Raw genomic sequence first — 21245 nt, 5'->3', positions numbered from 1 at the left:
TCAGTTGTAATATTTAGTGCAGCAATTTAACTTTAACATGTGGATCGCGGCAGTGTGTTCATTAGAGTCAGGAGAATAGGGGTGAGATTGGACTTAAGTGGGTAACTTTTTGGTGTTATTTGAAAGTTTTTAGTATCTTTCCATATCTATATTGGTGTTTTCCTCTAAAGTGACATATTTTTGGGGATAGCCATTTCAAAAGTGTATAGTTTTTTTTGAGACACACGGCAGAGTGTCAATGAGGGGTATTGTACCATATGTGGAGTGTAGATCAAACAACAATTAGACCAAACAGGTCTAGCCCATTTGGTATTACCGTATTAGTCTATATGGGAAGTATATAGACCAACTGCTGGTAAAACACAGAGCTACCAAGTCTCACGCATTATGTGTGAGACTCAAGCATTTTGGACTCTTGTTCATCTCCTCAAATCTCTGTCTCACGCACCTATCACAGCCTATCCCCATATACATTGTACACAATCTCTGTGATCTCACTCAGATTCACAGAAAATCTCATGCATAGCTGGTCTTTGAACTTGGCATCTCTGAGAACAAGAGAATACAAATTAGTTTCCCCTCTGTTTGAAGTAAATAACATTGAACTTACATGAATATCTTACTTGGTCTGCAAAAAGTTGGTCTATTTCTCGACATGAGGCATTTCCATTGTTGGAGAAGGCAAATCCCTGTTACGAACAATGGAAAACCTCAATCATCCCCGGCCAGTTATTCAAGTATCTAAACATGTGTTTCTTGATCTTGATGGGTCTAAAAAGAACTAAAGCGCAATTGCATACGCAGCGTGACTATTCCAGCAAACTCGCTCTCCAGCACATGCAATCCCTTTTATTCTTATTTCGTGACCGATTTTCTTTGTTCAAAATTGAAAACAAATCAAAATTGGATTTCAGTATAGCTTTGAAAACTCGATTAAATATTAAATACAATAATTTCATTCCGTATGGCCTACTACAAGCAGAGCTGCTCCTACGTAAAATCACAGCTGCTGATTATCGTCTAACCCTGGCTTAATGCTCAGGCTTGCCTGTGGAGGTGAAATATTACATAAGAGGGATTGAATTTAGTCATGCAGGGTTAAAATAGCTTTGAAATGAAATATCTTGGATCAACAAGGTTTTTGTTAATGTGGTATAAAACCACAGTTCAGGGCCCGAACTGCGGTCGTCTCCCCAACGAGGGTTTGACGTAATGTCGCAAAGTTAGTTAATTGTCCAAGTTATGTGTCTTGCAAGTAAACTTGAACGTATGAAAAAAAAAACCTGCAGGTACTAAAAAACAATACGAATGACCCTTGACCACACAACGACATGATGGTACCCCCAAATGCATCTACCACCTAAGTTTGGCTGTAATCAGACAACCAGTTACCTAGGTATGAGTCAAAAGACATTTGTGACAGATGGACGATGGACAGTCAGATGCCATTTGGATTTTACAAACATTACTCGCATGCAAATACAGCTAGTTAATATCATTCTTTCAATGAAGCGATTTAATACATGTAAACAACTGTGAGTGTATGATAAAATTTTTGAAGAAAGAGTTCATAGCAGTCTACTTTAACAGTAGGCACCCAGATTTACCAGTTCCACAAGAAGTTAACAGTGGAGTACCTGAACACCCGATAGCCCAGATCTAGTAGTTCTAGAAGGATTAGTGGACCACTTAAAGAGTTGGTGTCCAAAACCTAGTAGTTCCATAAGAATAAGTGGACCACTTTAACAGCTGGTAGCCCAGATCTAAATACCTGGTATATAGATCCAGATAGCAGAAATGCCAAGGTAAAAGGAAAGCGAGGGATGTGATTTTTTCGTAGGCAAGGAATTGTGACTTGGCATGAGATAACCAGGGGAGTGTTTCATCAACATTTTCATCCAACAAGTTGTCAGATCTGACATCTTTCCCTGCATGTTGATTGGCTGAAAGGCACTGTTGCTATGGTAACTGTCAGATAAAATGGGACTTGTCGGATAAAACGTCCGACAAGTCCTCTCATGAAACGTTCCCCAGGCAGTGCCTATAATGAGGATAGGCTGAGATACAGGCAAGTGAAAGAAATTCGGGGGAGGATCGAGCAATAGTCTGGATAAGCATGACTCTCATGGCCAAGACGTGGGATTTGGCATGTCCGAAACGGATTAGTGAACTACTTTAACGGTCGGTGCCCCTGTCACTGCTGTTGGTTGCTTTCTAGATGGCATACTACTTCCACTCTTGGACGCAGCACCTTTGAGATGGCTCGGCAAGCTCTGGGTTGTCGACATTGGATATCGGGAAGCAGTGGCGTGACCAAGGGTTTGCTGGAGAAAGAAAGAACCACAAATATATATCATTCAAAAGCAGAATATACTTTCCATTAGGAGGGTATTTCGCTTGTGAACGTAGCATATCTGAGATTTCGCCAGGGTTCTTGAAATGCTGCAAAGGTTTGCAAAATCTTGCAAGAAAGTTTGTTCAGTTTCCATTGATGCAAACAATTTTTCTTGTTGCAAAGAAATTTTTGAACATGTTCAAAAAATTCTCTGCTATTTGATTTTATCTGCAAACAGTTGCACACGGATGAAACAGAAGTCCTCTATAATTCGCCAATAATAGAGACCAAATGTTCCCTGTATAAAAAGATAGCAAATCCAAGCTTTGCAGTCCACCCCAGAAAAAAGTTGATTTGAATAAATTGAGAATCAAATCAAACTAGCATAACAGTAAAAATTTCATCAAAAAATAAGATGTAAAATAAGAAAGTTATGACAGTTTAAAGTTTCGCCTATTTTTCAAAGAACAGTGATATGCACAACTCAGTGAAATGCAAATGAGACAGACAATGATGTCCCTTACCCACGACTTCTTTTATTTTTATTGTTGAATTATACAACATTTCATTTTTTACAGATTTTACAGATTTGACAAAAGGGATCAATTTGACAAAAACCATGTAGAGTATAAAACAACGGTTATTCCACATGTTCAGGAGGAATTAATTGTTGTTTCACTTGACGAAGAGGAGAGAATTAGAAAATTTCATATTTCATATAGTAAAATACAAAACAAATAGTGAGTGGATAACATCATCAGTCTCCTCATTTGCATACCGACCAGGATGTGCATAGAACTGTTTTGTGAAATTAAGCAAAACTTTAAATTGTCATGACTTTCTTATTTTACATCTGATTCTGATGAAACTTTCAGTGGTATGCTTGTTGGATGTTTCTCTTTTTAGTAAAATAAACTTTTCGTTGGGGTGGACTTGCCTTTAAGAATTAGCTAGTTGCTTAGTGAGATGCCCCTTTTTGCCTCCAAATTTTCCATTTGGAACAAGATATCAAACTTCAATTTGAATATTTTAAAAATAATTAATCAAACTTTTATTTTATCTTCAATCTTCATCTAACATGACTAATTCAAAGATGTTCGAAAAGACAAACGCTTTAAAATTTGTGACGCATCATGTACGTCAAGAAAACATACAATCAATGCTAATATATCATACGCCCTATTGGCAAGGGATATAATTAATCCAGATGTCGACAGAGACAAACATCTTAAACTTTAGACCATTTACATTTATGTGTGCCAAGAAAACCTACAATTTATTCTAATAAAGAGGAATCCAGCCTTGGTAATAAATTGATGTATTGAAAAGGAGAAAAATAAATAAAACAAAATGGTGAAAGTTTGAAAGAAATCGGACAAGCAATAAGAAAGTTATGGCTGCTTTAACGACAAATGCCTGTTGCAATGATTTCAAAATGAGTTTGTACAGAATTCAATGCAATGACTACCAAAGTGTCTGTTTAAATAAAAAATATGTGCCAAAGGATTCTGGAAGAAATTGTGTAATTGCTGAGAAATTAGCAGAATAGGAAAGATAGAAAATAAAGATAGATGGAAGGAAAAAGTGAATTCAGGAAGGATAGAAAAAAAGCAGGAATGGAAAGAAACAAAGAAAAACAAGGCAAAAGCGATTTTGTGTCTCGCTTACTTATGAAAATAACCAGAATTATCGTGATTTGCGAGGGCACGCAACAGAAGTGTATCAAAACTTAATTGTGAAATGACTAGGATGGAATAGCACTTGTCATAAGAGCCTTGAATGTAAACTTTAACGTTGACCTGAAAATGACCTTTGAACTTACCATGTGACCTCTGACTGCAGCATAACATGCAGGTCCCTCAAGTCCATCTACCATCCAAGTTTGGTTGAAAAGTGACTTACGGTTCTGGAGTTAGGTGTCATAAGAGAGTCTTGCATGTAAACTTTAACTTTTACTTGAAAATGACCTTTGACCTCACCATGTGACCTCCGACTGCGGCCTAACACGCAGGTCCCCCCAAGTCCCTCCACCATCCAAGTTTTGTTGAAAAGTGACTTACGGTTGCGGAGTTAGGTGTCATAAGAGAGTCTTGCATGTAAACTTTAACATTGACCTGAAAATGACCTTTGACCTTACCATGTGACCTCCGACTGCAGCATAATATGCAGGTCCCCCAAGTCCATCTACCATCCAAGTTTAGTTGAAAAGTGACTTACGGTTGCGGAGTTAGGTGTCATAAGAGAGTTTTGCATGTAAACTTTAACGTTGACCTGAAAATGACCTTTGACCTTACCATGTGACCTCCAACTGCAGCATAACATGCAGGTCCCCAAGTCCATCTACCATCCAAGTTTGGTTGAAAAGTGACTTGCGGTTGCCGAGTTCGGTGTCATATGAGAATCTTGCATGTAAACTTTAACATTGACCTGAAAATGACCTTTGACCTTACCATGTGACCTCCGACTACAGCAATAACATGCAGGTTCCCCAAGTCTATCTACCATCCAAGTTTGGTTGAAAAGTGACTTGCGGTTGCCGAGTTAGGTGTCATTAGGTTTGTGACGGACGGACGACAGACAACGGACAGACGACATTTGGATCCCTCAGTCTCGCCTTCACCTCTGGTGGGCGAGACAAATCAGAGAAATTAGGAAAATAAAAACAGGAAGGGAATAACAATGAAGGAAAGAAAAAATAAGGAAAAGATAGAAATGAATGGAAGAAGGAAAGAAGGAAGGAAAGAAAGAGTGAACAAAAAGAAAAGGGAGAAGGGAGCAAAGACAATTTTACAGGTCAAGTCCACCTCAGAAAAATGTTGATTTGAATCAATAAAGAAAAATCAGACAAGCACAATGCTGAAAATTTCATCAAAATCGGATGTGAAATAAGAAAGTTATGACATTTCAAAGTTTTGCCTATTCTTATCAAAATAGTTATATGAACGAGCCAGTTACATCCAAATGAGAGTGTCGATGATGTCGGTAACGCGTCTGCCCGTCGAACCAAAGATCGTGGGTTCGAGTCCACCCCGGGCGGATGACTGAAGCCAGTGCGTTGTGTGTAAACGTCTCTCCCATGTTTCATAGATGCAGGCTATGTTACAATGGAAAACACTCCGTCCCTCGGATAGGATGTTAAATGGAGGCCCTGTGTAGAGGAGAGTCACCACCTTTGCACGTTAAGAACCCATTGCACTATTCGTATAAGAGTAGGGGGAAACCCCGGTGTAGTGGTCCACCTGCATTCCCCCAATCAGTTATATCGGGAGGAGAGACCTGCGGGTCACAGTGATTCAGTTCGCTTTTCGCCTCCCAGGCACAGGTGACGCCAAACAAATAATAATAATAACTCACTCACTATTTCTTTTGTTTTTTTATTGTTTGAATTAGACGATATTTCAATTTTTACGAATTTGACGATTAGGACCTCCTTGCCTAATGCACAAAATGTTAAAATAATGGAATTCCATTTGTTCAGGGAGGAATGAAACTTCATTTCACATGACAATGACGAGAAAATAACAATATTTCATATAATAAAATACAAAAGAAATAGTGAGTGAGTGATGTCATCAGTCCTCATTTGCATACCGACCGAGATGTGCATATAACTGTTTTGTGAGAGGAAGAGAAACTTTAAAATGCCATAACTTTCTTATTTTACATCCGATTTTGATGAAATTTTCAATGTTATGCTTGTTGAATTTTTTCCTTTTTATTCAAATCAAGTTTTTGTTGGGGTGGACTTGTCCTTTAAGGAAAGAAAGAAGGAAGGGAATAAAGAAATAAGGAAACTAAGAAAAAGAAGAAAAGAAAGAACAAGTGGAACGCCTCAGTCAGTCGGCAAGCCCCTGTGTTAATGAGCAAATGGGCAAGATTTATCCAAGTCCTCTCGTGGCTGAATTCATGTCCCTGCAAAATCTCGTGAATTGTGAGACTTTCTTTCTCAAAGAATTTAACCACTTTCTCCTGGAGTAAAATTGATTATTTTTGTACCATTTGGAAAAGTAAATCTTACTCTTTCATATTGGTTAATTCTTTTGAATAAAACATTTTGATAAATAATTTTTTACCAGAAAAGATGCATCAAACATAATTTTCTTCCGTTGTTTTCACTTGCAAATTGTGCAACATTTTGTGTTTTAGGCACCATAATTATTTATATCATCAGATAGCTCAAACTCTGTACTTTCTTACAATGTCACTCTTGATATGTGGCATCTTTTAGATGGGTCAGCAGCCAGCTTTTTCCATCAAGATGCAAGATGAGATTTCTAAAATTTCTGAGTAACATAAAATCCAGAGTTCTGATTGGCTGAATGTTTTCACAACAACAGGCGCGGGTTATTTGAAGAGATTACCACATGGTGAATGTGACCTTGCAGAGGCCCAGTGTGGGGAACATTGGAATTTGCGTGAGTGTGTGGTCTCTGTGACCAATCAGAATGCAGTATTGTTTTTGAGCTGCTAAATGTACTTGGCCTATGAAAAGCTGGCTGCTGACCCATCTAAGATACATCTTCTTATACAAATTATATCATATTAAAGCGTAGATCTTCAGCTTTATTATGATCTAAAAATCATTTGTGCTCAAACAGAAATCAAGTGTGAAATCAACAACATTTGTTGCATGAAAAAATCATTTTGTTTCATGTTTTATATCAAAAGTTTTCCCTATATTACAACATTTTTTTAAAATTCCAAACACATGACCTGAAAGAATGATTCTTCTTCTTTACAAGGATACCAAAAACATGAAATTTGGTTAATATTTAGAGCAGCAATGGCAGAATAAAAATATTTTGTTTTGGTTTGCACCAAGCTCATTAATAATGCAAAAACCCTATAGTCATGAATATCACTTGGATAAAAGAAGCTACTTTTTCAGGGCTTGCCGACTGACTGGCCTCTGGCAGTTTCGCCTGCATTACATGATTCAATATAGCAGCAGTGCTGACTTTGACAACAGCTACTGAATAATCATTCACAAAAGAAAACATACATATGATAATGAAATATTATGCCCAATTGACCAAAAATTATGTTTGACCATGATCATGTGAACTAAAATACATGTGCAAAACAATCATTCATACTTGATTACCTTATGCCTGTTTCATGAATTAGATCCATAAACTTATTAAGTTATGACAATTCCCAAAATACCCCTAACAATACAAAGTTCATAGACCCTAAATGACCTTTGACCTAGGTCATGTGACCTGAAACTCACATAGTAACTTCAGCGATACACCATTACCCTTACATCCAAGTTCAATGGACTAGGTCCAGATACTTTCTAGTAATGACAACATTTCATACACTTACCCCAACATGGTCTAAGTTCTTTGACCCTAAATGACCTTTGACCTTGATCATGTGACCTAAAACTGAGGCAGGATGTTCAGCAATACTTGATTACCCTTATGTCCAAGTTTCATGAACTAGGTTATGATGACATTTCAAAAACTTAACCTTGGTTAAGTTTCAATATTAATGACACTGCCGCCGTCGGAAAACCGCGCCTATTGTCTCAAAACAGCACCTGCAGTTGTCCTCAAAATTATTCATACCCCTTGTGGAAAAACATTCTTTGGTAGATTCTTTACTTGTAAAAGCTATTATGATGTAACTTTCTTTGTATCTTTTGTCTGCTTGTTGCTATGCATGATTTGACATATGAGCTGGCAAGTCTTCATTAGCATAATAATAGATAGGGTCGAAAGTTATTTTTTGCACTTGTTCAGAATTATTCATACCCTTGCCAATACCTCAACAAAAATGTCCTTTTATGACAATGCACATTATTTTCACTGTCTGGGAATGTGCTATTCTTTGTTCTTTATTTATTTCAAGATGTTCCAATGAATTAAATACCCTCTTTGTTAAACAAGCTATTAAACAATGACGGAAAATAGCATCTTTCTAAAAGGGTATAAATAGAGGAAAGCATTCTGGTAATTCTCAGTCTCTGATAATCATGGCCAAGAAGAAGGAGCTCAGTGAGGACCTACGGCAATGTCTTGTGAATGCCCACATTGAGGAAAGGTTACAAGGCCATTTCAAAGCAGTATGACATCCCTGTGGCAACAGTCCAGAGCATAATCAAGAAGCACAAGAGGTACAACACTGTGAAGAACCTTAGTGGGCGTGGCAGGAGGTGCAAGGTGTCTCCTAAACTTGCCAGGAAAATCTGCTGAGAGGTCAACAACAACCCCCGGACCACAACCAAGGCCCTACTTGAAACGCTTGACCGGTCAGGGACGAAGGTGTCCCGGTCCACCATCGAGCGAGTCTTGCACAAAGGAGGTCTCCATGGACGCAGGCCTCGGAAGACACCGTTGCTCAGGAAGAAACACCTGAAGGCTCGACTGGCCTTTGCTAGAGGTCATCTGAAGCAAATCCAAGCTTTTGGTCAACCATCCTGTGGTCTGATGAGACGAAGTTGGAGTTATTTGGCCATATGGATGTTGAATACGTCTGGAGGAAGAAAGGGGAAGCATACAATCCAAAGAACACTGTGCCAACCGTCAAGCATGGTGGTGGGCACATAATGCTATGGGGATGTTTTTCTTCCAGTGGCACAGGGAACCTCGTTAGAGTCAAAGGAATCATGAAAAAGGAGGATTACATCCAGATCCTTGATGAGAACTTGAAGGAATCTGCCGAAAAACTCCAGCTTGGCCCCAACTGGAAGTACCAACAAGACAATGACCCAAAGCATACCGCCAAGCTGGTGAAGAAATGGTTCAAGGACCATGATGTCAACGTCCTAGAATGGCCAAGTCAGAGCCCTGACCTGAATCCGATCGAGAACTTGTGGCGAGACCTGAAAGTCAGAGTGATGGCTAGGAACCCGACCAACCTGACCCAGCTTGAGGCCTACGCCAAGGAGAAATGGGCTAACATCCCGCAGGAGACGTGCAGGAAGCTTGTGGACACTTACAGGAATCGTCTAGAAGCAGTCGTAAAGAACAAAGGCTATGCTATTGACTATTAATGAAAGACATTGGACTCAGAAAACCTAGGGTATGAATAATTTTGAACATGACATTGTTTGAATATCTAGATAGATAGATAGATAACTGGTTTATTGATAAAAAACATCATTGCGACAGAGTCGAATTGCGATGAGTTTACAAAGGTAAGCTTACAAAAGAGGCATTACAAAATCATAATAATCCAAACAAAGTAAATAAAAATATTAGTTAAGAAAAATATATCACATAATCATACATTCGTAATTTCATGAAAGTAATACATTTTAGACACAATTTAGATGTATAATACGAGATCGGTTGAAAACAAATACATGAATTCAGGGGAAAGGTAATAAAAAATATGCACGTGGATGGAGGAAAAAAATAGGTGAAGAAGGAGAGGAGGGGGAGAAGGTACTGAAGTTAAGGAGGGGAGAAATAAGAGAAAAGGTGAAAGGGAATAGGCATACAAAAGAAAGAGGAAGGATGGAAGATGAATCACACAGATTGAAATATTGATAATTTAATGAGAAACAAAAAATTGACCCATATATGACAATGATACTCTATGTGATGAAATTATATTGGGTTACAGAGTGTGAACTATATTGAAAGATAACCCCCCCCTTCCTGATCCGAACAAAGTACATGAAGCATTATCCCCGCCCTAAGAAATATACATCTCATTCTCTCACACACACAGCACACACATACACCCTCACACACACCATCATTAGCATATTCCTACAAACCTCAGGGGGAGAGTGTTCCAACGACAATGCTGTAACCATGGTAACAGATTTTTAAACATTTCCTCGCCCAAAAATATTAAGACACAAGAACTGGCTAAAATTTTGAAATATATTAAAATAATTTTCCCTAAATATTTGTTATTAAATGAATAATTACTGGAATTTACATATAAAACTGACTTGAAGTAGATAAAAAAATAAGAATATTGGTTTCAATTACTTAGTTCATTCGGGTACTTGAGGTTTTATGTTCAATTTAGAGTTCGTTCAGCAATTTCACCGAGTATGGGATAGTGCTATCCCTGAGTCTGTTTGTTCTGAATTTTATTTGCGGAACTTGGGGTCTCTTTCTAAGCCTCATAGAGAGGGCAGTTTCTGGCGCCACTGGCATCAAATGGTGACATGGTCCTGTCGGCTTGTTCAGTTCCTTAGCAAATTGGAGACAAATCATTTGCCGTCGTTCAACAAGGGTACTCAAGTTCAATAAAACGAGAGCATCATCATAGTGTGTGAATTGACGTCCAAGGATGATTTTCATTGCCCTTTTTTGGATGTTTTCAAGTTTTCGGACATGATCCTTGGTAAGTCCTGGATTCCAGACTGGAACGGCGTATTCGACTGTTGGTCTGATGTAGCAGTTGTAGACTGTCACGAGATCACGAGTGGGGACCTTGTGGTGTTTGAGCAAACGAAGCATATGCATTTTTGCATATGCTTTCCTCAACATTTCGGTGACTTGTTTGTCCCACTTAAGATTTTGCTGAATGAATACACCAAGGAGTTTCACACATTGCTGCCTTGCTATTTCTCTACCTCCTAGGACAACAGTTGTAGGAAGGGGGGCATTCCTCATGAAGAACACATCCATAGATATACATTTCTGAGGATTTAGTCTCATCTGGTTACGTTGAGCCCAATCTGTCAACGATGATACAGCTTCCTGGATAATGGAGTTATCCAGTCGGCTGCGACACTCCAGGAGAGTGAGGTCATCAACGTATTTGTACCTTCGAATAGGGTCGACAATGTCTAAGGAAGCATCATTGATAATGGCCAAAAACACCATGGGGCCAAGTTTTGTGCCTTGGGGGACACCAGCAGAGACTGCGGACCAGTCAGAAACGGCTGTGTTGTACCTCACACACTGTCGTCTACCCTGTAGAAAGTTCGCTATCCAACGCACAAGGGATGGGTCAACACCGAGAGACAGGAGCTTCATGACGGCTACGTTTTGATCGATGCGGTCAAATGCTTTGCTAAAGTCAGTTAATATCAATGTGGATACAGTTTTGGGTTTATCCGAGTTCAGACACAGATGGTGAAGGATGTCAACAAGACAATGGACCGTAGATAGACCTTTCCTGTTTCCAAATTGTTGAGGGTCAAGATACGGATTCATATCCTGCATTGTCCATTTAGCAATGAAGCTCTCTGCTACCTTGGCGAATTGATCCGTCAGGGAGATTGGTCGGATCGCTTCAAGAGTAGCAGGGGTTGACTTCGGAACTGGCACGACAGTAGCTCGCTTCCACTGCCAAGGGACGCAGCCGCTTTGATATGATGAGTTAAGAATCTTCGTCAACGGTACACACAGTTCCAGAGCAAACTCCTTTATCAGGCGTCCAGATATTCCATCTGGGCCAGAAGCTTTAGAAGGGTTAACAGCTTTGAGTTCTCTGAAAACTTCCCATGGCTCTAGCAACGGGCATGGACGTGCAGGTAAGTATGAAGGTAACTTGGTTCTGTCTAAGGGGGGGATGTCACTGGCAACACCAATAAAGTGTTCGTTGATTCTATTCGCGATGGCAACGTGATCATCATTGTCCATATCTGGTATGTTGATCCTGATGCCTTGTTGTTTACCAGTCGTCATATTGCGTATCCCCTATACCAGCCAGCAGGATCACTTTTCTTCAGATGTTGGATTCTTTCCGAGTAATATAAACGTTTGGCATCTTTAATCTCCTGTTTTATCTTGTTGCTCCAATAGCGAGAGAGAGTATCATTTCCATCATTGAATGCCACTTGACGTTTACGTATCATCGCTTTGATTTCTGGATTCATCCACGATTTGTCGGCTATATGACACTTGACAGAACGAACAGGAAAATATGTGTCCATTGCAGTATTAAGCGTAGTGTAAAATATATTACACTGCTCACTGGCGTCATCTGGGGGGCGTTTCATCATTATTTTCATCCGACAAGTTGTCAGATCTGACATCTTTCCATGATTTTGATTGGCTGAGAGGCACTGTTCCTGTGGTAACTGTCGGATAAAATGGGACCTGTCGGATAAAACGTCCGACAAGTCCTTTCATGAAACTCCCCCAGATTTATTCAGTTCGGTCCAGTCGTGTTCACACAACCATCTACCAAAAGCCCGGATGCTGCTGTCCTTCATTGGTCTTTTCGTTTTAACAAATGTTTTGTTTGGTGGGGGATGCGAATCACGGGGCCTCCATACCACGGTTGAGTGATCGCTGCTGCCAATAGGAGCACGGATTTCGACGTCTTCATAAAGCGGGGCTATGTTGGTCACTATCTTGTCCAAGGTATTAACTCCCCTTGTTGGCTTATTAACAACCTGGGAGAATTTTTTGTTCAGAAGTAATTGATCAACATTAAGTTGGTTGAAATCCCCCAGGACTACAAAAGCAGCATTAGGGTGATCTGTAAGGACTTTGTCTATTGTACTCTCGATGTGGTCGATCATCCTTTGTGCTATTACTTGATCTTGCTTTGGGTAGTAGATTACGGCGATGTAAATCTCTGTTACACAGCGAGGGAGGCGAGCTGGTCGCACTTTTACCCAGATTACCTCAAGTTCGTTTGGGACGTTGGTGTCTGGTACATGACTCATGTTCATATAATTCTTCACATAAATAGCAACTCCTCCTCCGGTTTGATTAACCCTTGCCTTTGATATCACATTATAACCTGGGATTGATACATATTCTAGGGGCATATCATCTTTGTACCAAGTCTCAGTCACAGCCACAATGTCATAATTATTGTCGGTTACAACAGCTTCAAATTCGTCAAATTTATTGTTTAATGATCTCACATTAGCCAGAAGAAATGAAGGCAATATGACTGGATATTTACTTGTTCTTGTAGGTATTTTTGTTAAGTTCGCCTTGTTTACAACTCGTTTGGTTTCTGTTTTAAATGGACGATGACCAAAAACGACTTCAATATGGCGTCGTAAATTTCGTCCAGCACGTCGTCCTCGACGTCGCTTCGAAATTCCAAGTAATTTAATAGTTTCCTGTACATTTGTAGAAATAGCACCTTTCACACCATGTTCCTTGATTCTTAATAATTCTTCACGAGTATACTTCATAACAGGAATGTGCTTACTTGTATTAGAGTTCACTGGATTTAGTTGTGTTGTGCTATATCGATGTGGTTGGCTAGCTGCCGAGGTTGCCGGCATGTTGTCGAATGACGGTCCACTCTCCATACACACAACCAATATCACAAGAAAGCATATCATAACGGCACTCATTGTAGTCAATATACCAAATATACACAGCTAGAAACACATAGATTGTTGACAAATCACAGTCAAGCAATGTTTAGCAACGTTTCCAATCCATAAAGTCTCTTGATATAGGACAAAATTAAGCACAAAATACTTATATTTGCAGAGTCCATTTGAATTTGGTGTGGTCAGCACGATGGTGCCCTCTAATTCATTTTTCATTCTATGAATAAAATACCCCTGAAAAGAGAAATTTCTTGAATTGTGCATTGTTGTTATTCTTTCACTAGTAGGTCACACATAAATCATAGAGATGAAACAGAAGTCCTCTTTTATTCACCAATAATAGAGACCAAATGTTCCCTGTATAAAAAGATAGCAAATCCAAGCTTTGCAGTCCACCCAGAAAAAAGTTGATTTGAATAAATTGAGAATCAAATCAAACTAGCATAACAGTAACAATTTCATCAAAATAAGAATTAAAATTAGAAAATTATGACAGTTAAAGTTTCACCTATTTTTCAAAGAACATTGATATGCACAACTCAGTAAAATGCAAATGAGACAGACATTTTATTTTTATTGTTGAATTATACAACATTTCCTTTTTGACAAAAGGGATCAATTTGACAAAAACCATGTAGAGTATAAAACAACGGTTATTCCACATGTTCAGGAGGAATTAATTGTTGTTTCACTTGACGAAGAGGAGAGAATTAGAAAATTTCATATTTCATATAGTAAAATACAAAACAAATAGTGAGTGGATAACATCATCAGTCTCCTCATTTGCATACCGACCAGGATGTGCATAGAACTGTTTTGTGAAATTAAGCAAAACTTTAAATTGTCATGACTTTCTTATTTTACATCTGATTCTGATGAAACTTTCAGTGGTATGCTTGTTGGATGTTTCTCTTTTTAGTAAAATAAACTTTTCGTTGGGGTGGACTTGCCTTTAAGAATTAGCTAGTTGCTTAGTGAGATACCCCTTTTTGCCTCCAAACTTTCCATGTGGAACAAGATATCAAACTTCAATTTGAATTTTTTAAAAATAATTAATCAAACTTTTATTTTATCTTCAATCTTCATCTAACATGACTAATTCAAAGATGTTCGAAAAGACAAACGCTTTGAAATTTGTGACGCATCATGTACGTCAAGAAAACATACAATCAATGCTAATATATCATACGCCCTATTGGCAAGGGATATAATTAATCCAGATGTCGACAGAGACAAACATCTTAAACTTTAGACCATTTACTTGTATGTGTGCCAAGAAAACCTACAATTTATTCCAATATTAAAGGGGAATCCAGCCTTGGTAATAAATTGATGTATTGAAAAGGAGAAAAATAAATAAAACAAAATGGTGAAAGTTTGAAAGAAATCGGACAAGCAATAAGAAAGTTATGGCTGCTTTAAAGACAAATGCCTGTTGTAATGATTTCAAAATGAGTTTGTACAGAATTCAATGAAATGACTACCAAAGTGTCTGTTTGAATAAAAAATATGTGCCAAAGGATTCTGGAAGAAATTGTGTAATTGCTGAGAAATTAGCAAAATAGGAAAGATAGAAAATACAGATAGATGGAATGAAAAAGTAAATTCAGGAAGGATAGAAAAAAAGCAGGATTGGAAAGAAACAAAGAAAAACAAGGCAAAAGCGATTTTGTGTCTCGCCCACTTATGAAAATAACCAGAATTATCGTGATTTGCGAGGGCATGCAACAGAATTGTATCAAAACTTTATTGTGAAATGACTGGGATGGAATAACACTTGTCATAAGAGCCTTGAATGTAAACTTTAACGTTGACCTGAAAATGACCTTTGAACTTACCATGTGACCTCTGACTGCAGCATAACATGCAGGTCCCTCAAGTCCATCTACCATCCAAGTTTGGTTGAAAAGTGACTTACGGTTGCGGAGTTAGGTGTCATAAGAGAGTCTTGAATGTAAACTTTAACTTTTACCTGAAAATGACCTTTGACCTCACTATGTGACCTCCAACTGCGGCCTAACACGCAGGTCCCCCAAGTCCCTCCACCATCCAAGTTTTGTTGAAAAGTGACTTACGGTTGCAGAGTTAGGTGTCGTAAGAGAGTCTTGCATGTAAACTTTAACATTGACCTGAGAGGGCGCTGTTTGTACAATGTCTTTCAAGATGTAATTTTTGTATCCCTTGCTTTGAAGCAAAATTTCGCCGTGTGGATTTGTGATCGAATCTCCTGGATTTACAGAATGTTCTTTTGATATAATATACACTATCCTTATATGACAATGGATCTTCAAAGAGTACACGTCAGCTTAAAACTACAAAGGAAAACACTCCCCCCTCTCCAAGAAGCCGAAAATTGTTGACTCTAGTCCCACCGCTTCCCAAAGCCGTATGGTAACGAACGCAGACGCTGTTCCCAAAGGTCAGTACAGAAATGATTCGGCTACGCATTTGGCTTCGTCTAACACTAGCGCCAGGCGTTCTCTTGGTTTAGAGTCAACAGATGCTCCTCCTACTTGGTTTGTCACCTTTTTAATGACTTTGAATCAAGATTTGACTCGCGCATTGAAGCTTTGTTGGATAAAAATTGAGTGACATTTCTTTAAAGGTGTCTGATCATGATGAAAGAGTCAAGAGCATTGAGTTTGATATGGGGTCCCTGAAGGATTCAGTCAAGCAGTTAGAGAAGGAGAAGGAGGTGCTCATTGCCAAATTGGATGACCTAGAGAATAGGGGAAGGAGAAAGAACATTGTTCTGTTTGGGATTCCTGAACATCCAAACCAAGATCATGAAGATTGTTTGAAAACTGTCACCGATTTCTTACAACATGCCGATGTCTCGAAGGATGATTGTTCGCAGATAGAAAGGTGTCACCGTACCCCCACATATCGATCTGAGACCAGCTCTAGGCAGCCGAGAAGAATCCACATTGCCTTTTCTTCCTTCACAACCAAAGAACGGGTGAGGAAAGCGTGCGTGAAGAAGCTGAAGGAGTCCAATTCCAAATATCGGGATCGAAAGGTCTTCGTTGCTGAGGATCTATCAAAGAGAGTCCTTCAATTACGCCAGAAGAAGCAGGGGAGAGTTCAAGCATCTACGATCAGAAGGAAAAAAGCCTTTTTTCGCATACCCAGACAAAATTCGGTACAGAGACCCAACCACTGGGAAAGTCTTTTCAGCAGATTGATCCTATTGTATTACAGAATGTCTTTTTCAAATGAAAACATCTACTAATGGATCTCATGAACACTCTTCCACGTAGTTCTACATGTTTAAAGGTTGAACTGAATGGACATGCGTTATCTTTTTTAAGTGATATTTATGGACTCTGAAATTGTTTAATCTTGCATATTTCATAATTTTTTACCTTTTAACAAGTAGAGTGAGAACAGCTGTTGTTATGGCTCGTCTTATTTGTTTATGTCTTTGAATACAGGCTGTTTAACTGACTTATTTTTTATACTGATTATCTCTCATCTATCTGTGCATAGGAGTGAACTTTATTGTTGTATTGATATATATTTTTGAAGTTTACCTGTACAGACACTTTTTTATCTCATGTGTAGATACTACGTACGTGTATCAGTGAAGCTTAATGCTAGTTTTTATCTCCCTGCCATAGTGACATTTTTATTACATTTATAAGGTAATGTCTTTTTCATATCTTTTGAAAATAATGTGCACTTGGCTTTACTCTCCTTTGTGATGGGGATCTGAGGAGTTTTCTTTTTTGTTTGCACTGTTTTCTTTTTTGTTGACAGTGCGTTCCCAAGAGATGTTTTTTCCCCCATAAAGCTACTCTAGGCATTTGTGAGCATTTTTTTTTTTATATATTGACTCTGTTATTCCGATTTACTTGTAAACCATACATGTACGAGTGTTTTGATTTCTGTATTTTACAGTATTGGCTACTGACTTGCTGATGATATATTGTTTTTTTTTTATTATGCCCCTTTGTAGATCATGATTTATATGTGATTCAGAGAGTCCATTTTGTTTGTTTTTGTGGTTACACGGTGGATTTTGCTCAAAGTTGTTTCATATTTCTCGTTGTATGCACCTTCGGACCAGGGCTGAGACTGATTTGAAGTCACTGGCCACTATTCTTGGTGCCATTTGCACCCTCCTATCGATTTTACCTAATTTGTTGTTGTTGTCCCCCTCCCCTATTTGTAATATGTTTAAATTCAAAGCAGTTAATTGCTCACTTTGTTTGTATACAAGCTCTTATTTGCTAGATATGGTATCTTGTGATTTTACATGGTGGCAAGCAGTCATGTGTCTTTTACAATGTTTATTCTTTTTTCAATTTACCGTGCAATGCAGATACTTCAAAGAGTGGTATGGAACCAGTGATATTGTAGAATTTCATTTATGTCATTAAAGCTTAGCACATTTAACTGTCGGGGTATCCAAGATTATGTAAAAAGAAGAAAAATATTTCATTACTTGAGGTCAATTGACAGTGATATTATTTTTCTTCAGGAGATACATTCCTCCTCAGAAGACGAATCATTTTGGAAACAGCAGTGGGGGGAACATGCTTGGTTCTCAAGCCATACTTCCAATAGTCGTGGTGTCGCTATTTTGATTCGTAATCATGTTTCGCTGGTAATTCACTCCTCGTTCGCCGATCCAAATGGAATATTTTTTATTTATTCTGTAACCATAAATGGTTTATCTCTTTTACTTGCAAATATTTACGGCCCCAATAACGATGATCCAGATTTTTTTCTAGATGTTTTTGCTAAAATAGAGCAGTTTAATTATACTTCATTAATCTGTGCTGGTGATTTCAATGCAGTGTTGGGTCCTCTGGATTACCGAGGTGGTAGACAAAGACATGCTAATGAAAAAGCTAGTGAAATTATTCAAGTATTGATGGAAGAATACAATTTATGTGATATTTGGAGAAACTTTCATCCTCATTTAAAACAATACACTAGGCATCAAATTAACCCAAAGGTTCTCTCCAGATTAGATTTTATTCTTGTTTCTGAAAATTTTGTTAACAATTGCTTGCAATCAAAGATAATTCCTGGGATTCAATCAGATCATTCTGTAGTTACCTTGAACTTTAAAGATGCTCATCCTCAGAAGGGACCCGGGTTTTGGAAACTCAACTGTAATTATTTGCATAATGATGCTGATTTTGTAAAAACAATGAAAGAGACAATTAATTATTTTAAAACAGATAATTGTAACAGTATGTGCAACCCACATATTATGTGGGATGCCCTCAAATGTACAATAACAGGTACTTGTATAGAGTATAGTTCCAGAAAGAAGAGAGAGAGGAAAGCTGCAAAGATAAATTGTTCAAAGAAATAGACAATGTAAAAATGCAAATAAACAATGACCCAGATAATGTGATTCATATTGAGCACCTAGAAAGTTTGCATAGTGATTTGGACAAGATATTAGAATATGAAACTCAAGGCTTAATTATTCGATCAAAATTGCGCTGGGTAGAAGGAGAAAAAAGCTCCAAATATTTTTGCAATTTAGAGAAAAGACACGGTGAGAAAAAATCCATTCATAGAATAAAAAATGTTGATGATGAAATAATTTCAAATCCCCAATCCATATTAGATGAAATTAATGACTTTTACCAAAACTTGTATAGAAAACAAGATACACAAAATTTGTACAGTACAGACACCTTCTTGGAGTCTTTTGAAACGCCAAAATTAAACGATAATGACAAATCATTTTTGGAGCATCCTTTTACTAAAAAAGAATTATATGAGACAATCACCTCTATGAAGCATAACAAAACCCCAGGGTATGATGGTTTACCAGTAGAGTTTTACATTGTTTTTTGGAAAGATATATCTGATCTGTTATTGGATTCATTCAATTTTTCTTTAGAAAATGGCCTTTTGTCTACATCACAAAGAAATGGTATTATTACTTTACTTCCCAAGAAAGACAAGGACCAGTTTTATTTGAAAAATTATAGGCCCATATCATTGTTAACTGTGGATTATAAGATTTTAGCAAAAACACTAGCAAATAGACTAAAGAAATGTCTCAATGATCTTGTTCACCCAGACCAGTCTGGCTTTTTAAAGGGTCGCAATATTGGGAATAATATAAGGTTGATTATGGATTTGATAGAATACACAGAACTTCATGACATTCCAGGTGCCATTCTTTTATTAGACATTCAGAAAGCATTTGATAGTGTGGATCATGAATTTTTGTTGAAAGTTTTAAAAAATTTAATTTTGGGGATAAGTTCATTGGTTGGATTAAAACTCTATATTGTAACTGCAAGAGTTATGTTGCTAATAATGGATTTTTTACTAAAGCTGTTATGATGGAAAGAGGAATTTTCCAAGGATGTCCAATCTCCCCCTATTTGTTTTTATTAGTTATTGAAACAATGGCTCTTAGTGTAAGACAAGATGTAAACATAAAAGGGATCCCTGTAGAAGGTCAAGAGGTAAAAATATCCTTATTAGCTGATGATTCTACCTGCTTTCTTGATGGTTCACTTGACTCTTTTAACAATCTTTTTGATTTGCTTAAGAAATTTGCAGCTTGTTCTGGTTGCAAACTTAATATATCTAAATCTGAGGCTGTTTGGGTGGGGGCTAAAAGGGGCTCACAAGTGAATCCCTATTCTGAAAACGGTCTTAATTGGAAAACCGATACATTCAAAACTCTTGGAATTTTTTTTTTTTCATTAGATACCAGGACAATGTTTGATCTTAATTATAAACCTAAACTGAAGTCTATAGAGGCAACCCTTAACTGTTGGCGTTGTAGAAACTTATCCTTAGTTGGTAAAGTTTGTGTCGTTAAAACATTATTACCTCAGCTATTGTATCTTTTTTCTGTGCTATGTATACAAACTCCAACCAAGCTATTCAAGGAGTTAGAAAGGATTTTCTTTAAGTTTATTTGGAGTGGTGGGAGAGATAGGGTAAAAAGAAAATGTTTTTATAATGATTATTGTTCAGGTGGATTGAGAATGATTGACCCTTATGTTTTTGCTTTGTCTCAGAAAATGGCATGGGTGAAACTTCTTCTTGATAAAGAATATGTAAGTCTGTGGAAGACAATTGAATTGTCAGTACTAGAAAACTTTAATCAAAACAAAGATATTTTGTGGAAATCCCATGCTCCTGATTCCATTTTGAAAAGTCTTCGTTGTTCTCAACTGTCAGAGTGTATTAGAACATGGTATATTTACAGGGAGGAAGCAGTGAAGAAGGAGTTTAATACAGTATTTTCACATATGGGGTCATGCCAATGTTTATGGTATAACAAACATATTAGATCCAAGACAAAGCAGTATTTTTTTAACCAAGAGTGGTTTGATTGCGGAATAAATTTTGTTAGCGACTTATTGAACCCCCCACTCCCAGGAAGCAAGCTTTTTGAAGAACTAATTCTTGACTTTGACATTTCTCCAAGGGGAAGGAAAAACTTCAACTTTTTAATGAAAAATATTCCAAATTCTTGGTTAAATATGTCAGATTGGGACAATGAAGAAATTTTTCATAAAATAGTAAACAATCTATGTCAAGCAAAGAAGGTCCCAAAGTATGTTTACCCTATTTTGCTCGGGATTTTTAGTCCAACGAAACACACTGATTTCTGGGAAGAACTGTCTTTGTCCCCAAACTCTGAAGAGTGGGATAAGATTCATTTGAGAAATTTCAAATGTTCAATAGACT

At 37.7% G+C, this 21245-nt stretch overlaps 1 protein-coding gene across 1 annotated transcript in view; it reads right to left on the bottom strand.

Moving 5' to 3' along the window:
* Positions 1–1938: 1938 nt before the first annotated feature.
* The window catches only part of LOC121411462 (centrosomal protein POC5-like), a 62031-nt gene continuing 42724 nt past the window's right edge, over positions 1939–21245 (bottom strand). The window contains 1 exon segment of the mRNA XM_041604215.1: positions 1939–2324. Coding sequence (XP_041460149.1) covers positions 2163–2324 — 162 coding nt within the window. The 3' untranslated portion in view covers positions 1939–2162.

Source organism: Lytechinus variegatus, chromosome 3, assembly GCF_018143015.1.
Source record: "Lytechinus variegatus isolate NC3 chromosome 3, Lvar_3.0, whole genome shotgun sequence".
NCBI lineage: Eukaryota > Metazoa > Echinodermata > Echinoidea > Temnopleuroida > Toxopneustidae > Lytechinus > Lytechinus variegatus.
Note: the sequence above shows the minus strand (reverse complement) of the source record. Positions and strands in the feature narration are given on the sequence as shown.